The following is a 12,142-nucleotide window of genomic DNA, read 5'->3' as shown; positions in this document are numbered from 1 at the left end:
CAACAAGCCTAGGAGGTATGACTACCACCTTCACTTCACAGGAGAAACTGAGTTGGCAAGTAGCAAAGCCTAGAGGTAAAACCCAGATTGTCTGACTCAAAGTCCTGTATTCTGAACTTCTGTAGGACGTGCTTCTCCTGTTCTTGCCCCAGCTATGAGGTACTGATGCCTTCACTGCACTCCAGGTTGCTTTTCCTTCCTGTGCTAGTTCCTCTAATTCTCAAGACTGTGTGAGCTAAGACACTTTTATCACATGTTTTTCAGATAACTGAATGCAACAGTTAGTAAAGAGCTCTGCCTGCTGTCACCGGACACTATCAAGAAATGGAGGCAGGGCTTCCCTGGTGGCACAGTGGTTGAGAGTCCACCTGCCGATGCAGGGGACACGGGTTCGTGCCCCGGTCCGGGAAGATCCCACATGCCGTGGAGCGGCTAGGCCTGTGAGCCATGGCCGCTGAGCCTGAGCGTCCGGAGCCTGTGCTCCGCAACGGGAGAGGCCACACGGTGAGAGGCCCGCGTACCAAAAAAAAAAAAAAAGCAGCAAGACGGACAGCTGGGGCAATCAAGCCATTAAAAAGTGGTCAATCCCAGGACCCTCTTCTTTCACTTCCCACTAACATGGAAACTCTGTCCTGTGCTACCCTTGGCTCAGCCCACCAACACCAAGTCCTCCTGCGAAGTTGGGCAGATCGAAGCTTCTAAGGACACATTCCTTCTGTGCGTGTTCCTCTTGGGTTCCCAAATCATTTCTGGCTAACTGCGCTTGCACCTGGAATCCACTTTATTGCCTGTTTCTCTTTGAGGCTCTGACTCATTTCTGACTTTCACCCTCCTCAAGCATGCAAGAAGAAGTGAAAGGAAGTGGACACATAGGACCTTTTGTCTACTCTGGGTCTGCTACGGTTGAGTGCCCAGCGCGGTTGTGTGAATGGGAGGGATATTCTGGGGGTGGGGGTGAGGAGATGGGACCTGAGGGAGGCTTAGTTCTGGGCAGGTGAATGGAACCCGCTCTTGTGAGACTGGAGAGAATGAGGTAGGTTGAGTTTGACGGACATAAGCTACAAGCTCAATGTCACTAGGAATGTGGAAACTGCATTACCATTACTACTATATACTCACCAAATTCAAAATATGTCTGATGATACCAAGGGTGGGGGTGAGGATGTGGGGCAATGGGTGCTCTCACATATTGGCAAAATCACTTTGAAAACTAATGTGGCTTTCTCTGATAAAGTTTAAAATGCACATTCCCTACCACCCGGCAATTCCACTCCTAAGTATATATCTGAGAGAAACCTTTGCATAGGTACACAAGGAGAAATGCACAAGGATGTTCACAGTAGCAGTGTTTGCAAACATAAATGTCCACCACCAGCAGAACGGATAAATTATGGTATATTCATACAACGAAATACTACCTAGAAGTGAAAATTAACCAAAGCTATAGGTATCAGCACGGATGACAACAAAAACTTAACTTAAAATAAAGTCACAAAAGAAGACATACAGTATAGGTCTCTGTATGATTCTATTTATGTAAAAATCAAAAACAGGCATAACTAAATAATATATTTAGGGCAAGGGTCAACAATTATAGCCCTCAGGCCAAATCCTGCCTGTTTTTGTAAATGAAGTTTTATTGGTACACAGCTTCACCCATTCATGTACATATTGGCCTCTGGCCATTTCCTTGCTATTGATACAAAAGAAAAGTTGAAGAGCTGTGAAAGAGATTGTACAGCTCATAAGAAAATTACTGTCAGGCCCTTTAGAGAAAAAGTTTGCCAACCTCTGGCTTAGGGATATATACACAAGTGGCAAAAGTATAAAGAAAGGCAAGGGAATGTTTAACACGAATTTCAAGAAAGTGGTAACCTCTTGCAGGGTGGACGGCAGGTGCCTCTATTAGGGAGAGGTCCAGAAAGGGACTTCTGAAGGACTAGTAAAGGACAGACTTCCTCAGTTGGATGTTGGGTACATGAGTATTTGCTTTGTTATCAGACATTAAATGGCACAGATAAACAGTTAAAAATAAAAAACATGCAAAGCTATAACAAAGCTGTCAGGGAGACGAATCCCCCGTGTGAGCAGAAGCTTGTGAAAAGGGAAGGCGGTGCCCTGTGCATAGGGACACTGGAAAACTGTGCTGGGGGCAGAGGAAGTGGCTGGACCTGTGGTTTCTGGCCTCAGGTAAGCGGGGGGAGGCTCAGCAGACTCTGGGGTCACAGGAGTGGAGGATGTCACCCAGCAAGAGGGGACAGAGTTTCAAGGGAAGAGGCCTGGGTAGAAAATGACTTTAGAAGCACGAAGGCAGGGCCTGAGGAGTGAAGGCATACAGAAGGGACAGTCAGGAGGGAACAAGGAAGAATGAGGCCTTGGGTGTGGAGAGAAAGGGCACGCGTGGGTGTTCGATGAAGCAGACGGACTCAGCAGGACCAGAACTGGTGCCTCCCTGGGGACTTGGGAAGGCCGGGTTGGGGGGGGGGGCGGGGGGCAGGGGAGCACCCTTAGAAAGTGAAGCTCAGAAGGATGAAGGGGCTGCTTTAAAGCACAACCTTTAATATGGGCTCCCGACCCCTATGCCCACCCGCTTCCTCTTTTTTGTGAATTCTCTCTGAAACGTTCATGGAGAAAAAAGAAAAAGAGACTCCCCAGTAAAAGACTCAGTTCCTGCAGATCACTGGAACCCACTTCTCAGACAATGGACAGAGCACATGCAACCAAGAGGTACCTGGAAGAAGCAAAAAGCTAAGCTCCTCCAGTCCCTAGTGCAGCTCCGGCTTCAGAGGAAGCTGGAGGCAGGCCCCCTGGTTCCTATTCAGGGCAAGTCCCCAAATCCACGGAGATGGAAGTCAGAACGCAGAAGAGGCTGGGGATGTTACAGCAATTAAAAGACTTGTTTCCTGCTTCCAGAAAAGGTATTAATAGATGCTTTTATTCTCGTTTTTTAAAACCATAGTCAGGGAAGAAGAGAAACCAACATTCATCGAAAATCCTACTGTGTGCTGAGAACCTTCCATATGTCTGCTCCTTTAACAGAAAGTGCTCTGTATTTATCCAAAAGGGGAAGCTAAGGACTTCGCTGGAGGTCCAGTGGTTAGGACTTCACCTTCCAATGCAGGGGGTGTGGGTTTTATCCCTGGTTGGGGAGCTAAGATCCCACGTGTCTCATGGCCAAGAAACCAAAACATAAAACAGAAACGATACTGTAACAAATTCAATAAAGACTTTAAAAATGGTCCACATCAATGAAGTGAGAGAGTGGCATGACATTTACACACCACCAAACAAATGTAAAATAGATAGCTAGTGGGAAGCAGCTGCATAGCACGGGGAGACCAGCTGGGTGCTTTGGGACCACCCAGAGGGGTGGGATAGGGAGGGTGGGAGGGAGACGCAAGAGGGAGGATATATGCGGATATATGTATATGTATAGCTGATTCACTTTGTTATACAGCAGAAACTAACACACCATTGTAAAGCAATTATACTCCAATTAAGATGTTAGAAAAAAAAGTCCACATCAAAAAACAAAAACCAAACAATGACCAAAAAAAAAAGAGAGGAAACTATACTGATGGGTGGAGGAGGGAACCCTGACTGTGTTCTTGAAAGCAATTTCACATTCCCAGACACAACACCAAACAAGTCAGAGTTTCAGAGGCTTGTATCCTCCAAACCGTTGTGATTAGGCAGAACACAGCGGGTGCTGCTAAGTATCTGTAGAATGGATGACCTCTAAGGTCTCTTCCAAGATAGGCTTCTGTGATCCTATAAATAACTGAGAACCCAGGGCAGGGGAGCCATCCAGAGCACCCGGGAGAAGCACCTGCTCCAGGCAGGTCTTGTCCACAGGTGCAGGCAATTCCTCACGAGGATGGCGATGATTAACTCGGTCTGTAAAGAGTGCCAACAGCACAATGACATCAAGTGCTGCAACGGCTCAATTCACAAATGCTCTGGAAATGGAGCTGGCTGTTCCGCACAAAGACTCACCATCAGTCACACGGCCGCTGGTTGCGGCTGTCGGTGACGTGATGGCTCCCATCAGCGCTCTGGGAAGCTGGGAGACCCCTCATGTGGCTCCCACCTGTCCATGCACAGGGCTGACCCTGGGTGACATTCTGAGGTTTTGGTCCTGGTTCCCTCTTGGCGGTGATCCTACTCTTGCCTACTGTCCCGCTGCGGACACGGCACACCTCCTGCAGGCCTGGAGAGGATGTGGCCAGGCCTGACCTCGTCACCCACCCATGTCTATGGCGTGGCCCACTCTAGCTTGATGCTGAGACTCCAAAGATGGGCCAGGCCCGTTCCTCGAAGAGCACAGTCTCCTGGTAGCCCCCCACACACAGATATGGATCCACAGAACCTCCAGGCAATGCTGGAGCTACGCACCACAGTATTCCCACCCACGTATGTCTTGAGCAGCAGCTGCGACTGACACATGAAATACTTTCCTTGGAAGAAGGAAGAAAAGGTCTGCACACAGATTTTTCCTACGATGAGCAGCACCAAAGGCTCTCAGGGGAAGGAGAGGGCTTCCCCACATCCTTCCCCAAGTAGAGCACGACCAACGCTCGGACGGGGCAGAGGAGCTTGCTATGCCTGGTGTGGAACGACAGCTGCTAAAGCTGCTGGCTGCGCCTCCTCCCTTCACGGGGGGCCCATGCTCTGTGGGCTGCCCGCGGTTGACTCAGCGGCTGAGTCCACTGTGGTCTTTGCTCGCAACCACCTCCAAGTCCCTTCCACACCAGCAACCTGTTCCTGAAGCACATCTACTCCTTCATTTGGGAGGGGCAGAGCAGGCTTCCCCTTCCAGACCGCAGCAGCCTCCCGCCTTGGGAGGGACAGCTGGCCCAGAAGCACCAAGCAGAAGACGTGACATGGCCAGGCCAGGAGAGAGAGGCAGGACCGGGGGTCCTAGAACTGCCCAAGGTCAGAGGTGTAGCCAAGACACCACCCCAAAGGCTAAAAGCATCTGACCATCTGTCATCTTAGTTCCTTTAACATTTGGAATCAAAGGCCTAAAACAAAGTGGGGTTGTCCCAACGTGGTGGAAGGCAAGGATGAGGATCCAGAGGCAGGGGTGGGATGCAGAGGGGCAGCGGACAAGGGCCCTGGGACAGCGCGGCACTGGCATCAGGTCAGCAGACGGCGCCCTACTCCAGCCCCTAGGGAGGAAGGAGATCCATCTGGATTATTGGGGCAGGGCAGAAGCTGGGGCTGGGGGGATCAGGAACTCAGCCGTGGGTGGGGAGGAGGAAGGTGCAGAAGACCGGGCAGTGTCAAGAGCTGCTACCACTCTGGGGAAATCACCATCCGGGGGTCCTTCTCCATGTCTCACCTGACCTGTGGAGCGGCTGGAGGCACAGGATCTGACCGAGACCCGGCCTGCTGGTTTTGCACATTGTTGCTGAGCAGCTCCAGGCAAGGTACAGCTGAGCTGAGGAGGCCTGGGGACCACTGTCTGGTATTCTGTGCTCCAGTTCTCAGGGCAGGACAGTTGCCACCCACCCGCGGCCCCAAGTGCCAGGCACAGGGACTAAACCACTAAGGCTGGTCCCTACCCACTCCTCTGGGCCTTATGCTCTGTCACAGGACACTCCCTTTCGCTGAACAAGGCCCCGTCACAGTGCCTGTGCCCTGCTAGTAAGGCAGGAACTCTGGGTGGGCTCCTGGAATGCCAGGTGGTGTGGCGCTTAGAAGGCGTGGCCAGAGGGCCGCAGGCTCCATTGCTGGATTCCAGTGGCACCCCACAGCCTAGGTTCCCAATTCCCACTTTTTAAGTGACTCCATAACTTGATGGATCCCCCGCACTGAGCCGGAACTAGCTCTATTCTTCAGCCGGCGGATAGCCCACCCTCCTCCACCCACCTGATTTCTCAGAGCTAGCTCGTTTGGCTCGGACCCCACCACTGTCACAGACTTCAGGAGCTGCAGACCCGTACAACGCTGACACATTGACAAATTACTCAAAGCCCAGCTAATAGGACTAAAGCGCTTCCTCTAAGGAAGTGCATTTTATCTGTATTTAAATACAGATAAAATGCACTTTATCTGTATTTAAGCCCACTCTGTCCTGGGATAACTCAACTGACAGAAGTGCAAACCCATCTCAAGGGATGGCGGATGAACTCACAGAATCTACAGATAAAAGAAAGCAAGTCAGTTTGATTCACCACTGCTAGCAGAACATCCTGGCAAGGGGTGAGAAGATTCCAGCTCAAAAGCACAGAGAAGGAAAGTGGTAATACAAGCGCCAGATCACCATGTCTCCCAGAAGAAAAGAAATAATAAAGGCATCTCTCAGATAGTCAATCCTCAAACACAAGGTGCCTATCTACTATGCGCCAGGCACTTCTACCCTTCCTGAGCACTCATCAGAACCCTGGTCAGCGGAGGCTTCCCATGCCGCCTGCTCTGTGGTTGTGGGGTTGTGGAGGGAGAAGCCCACAGCCAGGCCCCATTCTACTACCCAGCCCTGACCCAACTCCCCAGGAACGCTGACCTAGGGGCAGATTGCAGGCGAGAGGAGGCCAGTCAGAAGGCTACTGCAACAGTCTGAGCAAGACTGTACCAGGACAAGAGTTATGGCCTTGAAACAAAGCATTAGGTATAAACGTGACACACTTCAAAGGCAGATTCATTCTACCAACTAAAAAGGGAATGACTGTGCTTTTCCATTTCCTTCTTTCTTTCCTCCCTTCCTCCCTCCCTCCCTTCCTCCCTCCCTCCCTTCCTTCCTCCCTCCCTTCCTTCCTTCCAGCAACAAGTGACTGGGAAGTGAAAATGGAGAGGTGGTTTAGAGGGCAAATAGGGGAATTCAGCTTCAGATACACTGAATTTCAGGTGAGAGCAGATTATCCATGTAAAAATGTCCATCAGGATGAACACAGATTAAAGACAGAAAAGAAACTATAAAGCATCAAGTCTACTTTTTTTTTCTTTTGTAAACTCGGTGATACGTCTACTGATAATCCTTCTTTATTCTGCTCCCATCATAATGTGGCAAAAATATTGAGGAAGACAGCAGAATAATGAAAACACCAGGAAAAAAATTATCTCAAGAAATACTCCAAAACCATTGAATAAAATTCAACTCCCATGCCTAATAACACCAACACCAGACTAGTTACAATACCCAATGCTGTCGGGGGTGCAACAAACTGGCATTCTCATACATGCTGGAAGACAGAACTCTTCGGAAAGCCATTTGGTAATAACCATCAAGAGCCATAAAGCGTTAACATCTTGACCTATAACATTACTTCCATAAATCTATCCTAAGGAAATATCCGAAAAGCAATAGGCATGATGACCAAATGAGGTGATCTGTTTCATGAAGATGCTCATTATCTATAATAGTAAAAAACTGGAAGCCACTTCAGTAGCTAACCATAAGGGGAGAGATTAAGGACATTATAGGTCCTTGGTGGAATTATTAAAATAGCATTAAAATGCTAGTTATGAAGACAGCGTGCTAACAGGGAAATTTTTTTTAATTGGCCATAATTTTAAATGAAAAAAGAAAAAAGCGGGATCTGTGATTATAAAGACATGATAACAATAACATCTCTGTTAAGGTGGCGGGTTTTGGGGTGCACCCTTTTCCCTCCACTTTTCAAATGTATCCTATTGCTTTTGATGAAAATAAGTGACTTCAAGTGAGCCGGCGAGATGGTACCTTGGCTCCATCCACACTGATGATCCGATAGCTGTTCCTTGTGACATCGTAGAAGTAGGAGACTGTGACGGCCTGCTTGCTCGCAGGCACCCAGTTCTTCTTGGTGTTGGGGTCGATCTGGAAAACGTGGGCTCGGGTGGTGAAGATGGGCTGTTCTCTGCAAGAGGAGAGATGGGCGAATGAGTTGATGGAACTTTATGTATAATTTATGATTATACAACTAAGCCACCTAAGATTTTAATCGTTTATGGAGAAAGATACATAAGCCTGAGAACAATTAAAATAAAAAAAGGGAAGAGAGGAGAATAAAAGAGACACCAGCGGAGTAGTTACTGAAACCCAACACCCTGAGGCTGCGGGGCAATTGGCCTAATGAGAAATTTGCTTAAAAGGCAACTCCCAATCCAAGAACATGGTATATCTCTCCATCTATTTGTATCATCTTTAATTTCTTTCATCAGAGTCTTATAATTTTCTGCATACAGGTCTTTTGTCTCCTTAGGTAGGTTTATTCCTAGATATTTTATTCTTTTTGTTGCAATGGTAAATGGGAGTGTTTTCTTAATTTCACTTTCAGATTTTTCATCATTAGTGTATAGGAATGCCAGAGATTTCTGTGCATTAATTTTGTATCCTGCTACTTTACGAAATTCATTGATTAACTCTAGTAGTTTTCTGGTAGCATCTTTAGGATTCTCTATGTATAGTATCATGTCATCAGCAAACAGTGACAGTTTTACTTCTTCTTTTCCAATTTGGATTCCTTTTACCATAATTCAAAAAGAGTCATGTACCAAAATGTTCATTGCAGCTCTATTTACAATAGCCAGGACATGGAAGCAACCTAAGTGTCTACTGACAGATGAATGGATAAAGAAGATGTGGCACATATATACAATGGAATATTACTCAGTCATAAAAAGAAACGAAACTGAGTTATTTGTAGTGAGGTGGATGGACCTAGAGTCTGTCATACAGAGTGAAGTAAGTCAGAAAGAGAAAAACAAATACCATATGCTAACACATATATATGGAATCTAAGGAAAAAAAAAAAAGGTCATGAAGAACCTAGGGGTAAGACGGGAATAAAGACACAGACCTACTAGAGAATGGACTTGAGGATATGGGGAGGAGGAAGGGTGAGCTGTGACAAAGTAAGAGAGTGGCATGTACATATATACACTACCAAATGTAAAACACGTAGCTAGTGGGAAGCAGCCGCATAGCACAGGGAGATCAGCTTCGTGGTTTGTGACCACCTAGAGGGGTGGGATAGGGAGGGTGGGACGGAGGGAGACGCAAGAGGGAAGAGATATGGGAACATATGTATATGTATAACTGATTCACTTTGTTATAAAGCAGAAACTAACACACCATTGTAAAGCAATTATAATCCAATAAAGATGTTAAAAAAAAAAAGAAGGCAACTCCCGGTGCGGTGTTTTTGCCTCTCCGTCAAGTGTCCTATTCTTTTTCTGACATCCTGTTGGCATTTTTAGGATTTTGCAACAAATTCACTGGGGAGCGGGGAGGATTATGCAACAGTTTTAGGATTTTGCAAACCATTTGTGACTTCATATTATATTTCTACTAAATACTTCTCAGATTTGCAGCATTTTATGAATGATGCATTCATTTATAACTGACCGAGCCTTAAAGTTTTATGTTTCCAACTTATAAATCTTTGGGTTTTATGTAATGTTCATCAAATCTCTCTTTTGTTATTCTTGCCTCTGTATTGTTGTTGCTTTTTCACTCACATGCCTGTAAATTCTTCATGCGATTATTAACCGAATTAGCACAGTATCTATGTTTCTTTCTGTTGAGTGAGGAATTAATTAGATCTTGACAATAAGCACTAATAAGGCAGGTGGATAAAAACTGTAATGGATTTCACTGCATTTCATATTTTAAGGTATCTACTTCACAGAGTAACACAAAATAAATCATAGACTCATTACAAAATATAATTTTTTTTAATATAATTATTTTTGAAGAAAGGGTCTTCAGGCAAACTGGCTCGAAAATCCTTTTAAGTGGTCCAAAATAAGACAAAATGGGTGGGGGGAAGCCAGCAGAATGTGAAAATAATCCCATCATTCATAAAATACTATAGATTTAATAAGCACTTATTAGAGGTATAAAATTAAATCAAAATCAGAAAAATTAAATTTTTTTAATCCTCATAATGTCAAAGAGATGACATAAGAGGACACCCAAGCGGAAACAAAAAATAAAATCAAAAGGAAAAGTGAATTTTAAGTGTTCCCGTCTCTCGATGGAGTGGTTTTAGGTAAAGCTGTCTTTCAACCCATCCTGGCTATAGAAGGCTCATTAAAGAGAGAAACTTTTTCCTAGCAAAGCAAATTACTATTTATTTGAGCCTCATGCAAGGAATACTGAATAACACCATGAATACTGGCATTAACCATCAATTGTGGATGTAGATAAACGCAGAAACTTTTTCATGACTATTTCTCTGAATCAATAAAAGCCCAGGGCATGCTCTTCCTGCTACCTCAATGCAGCTGTTTCTAGAATCCAGCCTTCCAGACGGACACAGCCCAGCATTCCTAGCCCCCTGAAGCTTCCCTTCTAGGTCCCAGGAGCTGGGCAAGCGCCTCTGGGGTGTGGATCACTAAGCCGTTTTGTCTTCCCTCAACAGTGACCAAGTTCACCCACCCACTCAATTCTAAATCAACACCCTTCCAGCCGCAGGGTAACAGCTGTAGAAACAAAAGGAATATTCTCACTGTAATTTCCTGCATCTGTTGTCGAGAGGGGCCAGCCCGTGGGGGAACGTGTGTGCCTGTGAATACCAGCCCTCCTTATCAATCCACGTGGGGAAGCCTGACATCTGCATCCCCCAGCTGTGCTACTGCAGCCCTGGCACCATGTTTTGCTAATCATCCAAGTACAGCACCATAAGAGAAAGCACTTGCTCACAGGGAATTCTGCATATTTAAGAGGAGGGAGCAATTGAAAGGGCAGGAATACAGAAGAGGTTTTTAAAAGAACCGAATTATGCAATGTGTACAAATATTGAATCATTACGTAGTGCATTTGAAACAAAATAATGTTAATATGTCAATTATACCTCAATTTAAAAAAAAGAATTGAATTATGCTAAAATCTCTGCCTCTCTTTTACAGAGCACTACGAGCTGGGCAGGGACCCAGGGTCACCCAGGAGCCCTCCCAGGGGAAGGAGCCAGACTTTCGGTTCTTCCCTTGTGTCCTCCACACCGGGGAAGAGGGACTGGGTCTAGGTTTTAGGACCTTTAGACCAGTGTTTCCTCAACCTCTGAGAGGAATTAGCTGGGGCATTTAGTAAAAATACAAATTCCTGGGCCCCAATCTATCCCGGCAGGAACCTGGCTGTCCAGGGATGGGGCCTGGGTAGCTCTATTTTTAACAAGAGCTACAGGTGATTTTTATCCTCTAGGAATCTGGGGAGATACTCACATTAGACATTATCAGACACTCTAGAAATAATGGAAGAAGTCACCCCTACAGCTATCATCTCTCCTCCAGAATGACGGAAACGACTCCAAGACATCCTTCCACAGCGTAAAGGCGACAACAGAGGGACAGAGAACAGGATATTTGGGTGCAAAGGCTGGGGGGAGGGGCACGGAGAGGCAGAGGTGCTCTGGTCAGGACAGACAGCAGCCTGTGGTGGTCAAGCAGCGACCTTCTGAAAGTGCTCTGTGTGCCTGAGGCCTACAGGAGCGAGGGAGTGAGGAGAGCAAGGTGGAGAGGGACGGTGGGGGAGGGACAGGGAGACAAGAGAAGCTGGTAGAGATTTCTGACCACGGATAAGCCAAAGCCACAAGTCATCTGCTTGGCATGATTCAGGTCAAGGTGAGCATGTAGACAAGAAGGACCCCATCTCCAAATCTGTCCGCTCAGCTCTGGGGATGGAGTGACGCCATGGCGGGACCCCAACCAGAAATGCAAGGACGTTGGGAGACACGGTTGGCTCAGCTGGCCATACCCTCAGTGGCTGCAGCCCTGGTCCTGTGGTCAGGCCTCTGCAGGGGAAATGGCTGCTCCAGCGTGGAGACAGCACAGTGACCCAGGAAGGGAGACCCACAGACCCCATGCTGAGGGTGGGCACTATGGGAAGAGCCACAGCCCTTCTGAGGTCAAAGACCTGCGATCCTCAGGCCTGGGGACCTGGAGGCCAGCTTGGCACAGCTTTGGGTCCAGAAAACTACCCACAGTACTGGGATTTCCATGTGAATAACCAAGTCCTTGGCCACTGGAGAGTTCTATCTTATTCTTCTAAAATTCAAAAATCGAATGGTATTTAAAGAAAAAAAGAGGGGAGATGGAAAGAAAAGCCAGTTAATATTTAGCTGACATTTAGTTTAAAGCCAACTAATATTTACTGAGTATTTACCATCTGCCAGGCTTCACATATGAGCTCTCATTTAAGATCCCAATGATTCTATGG

The 12,142-nt window shown here is 46.7% G+C and overlaps 1 protein-coding gene across 3 annotated transcripts in view; it reads right to left on the bottom strand.

The window, feature by feature from the left end:
• The window catches only part of HOMER2 (homer scaffold protein 2), a 93,033-nt gene that overhangs the window by 35,734 nt on the left and 45,157 nt on the right, over positions 1 to 12,142 (bottom strand). For all 3 annotated transcript variants that reach the window (XM_027089282.1, XM_027089284.1, XM_027089281.1), the window contains exon 2: positions 7,685 to 7,841. In XM_027089282.1, the coding sequence (XP_026945083.1) occupies positions 7,685 to 7,841 (157 nt within the window). The remainder of the gene's footprint in view (positions 1 to 7,684; positions 7,842 to 12,142) is intronic.

This window comes from Aethalodelphis obliquidens, unplaced genomic scaffold, assembly GCF_003676395.1.
Source record: "Aethalodelphis obliquidens isolate GAN/ISIS:26980383/991018 unplaced genomic scaffold, ASM367639v1 scaffold65, whole genome shotgun sequence".
In the NCBI taxonomy this organism is placed as follows: domain Eukaryota; kingdom Metazoa; phylum Chordata; class Mammalia; order Artiodactyla; family Delphinidae; genus Aethalodelphis; species Aethalodelphis obliquidens.
Note: the sequence above shows the minus strand (reverse complement) of the source record. Positions and strands in the feature narration are given on the sequence as shown.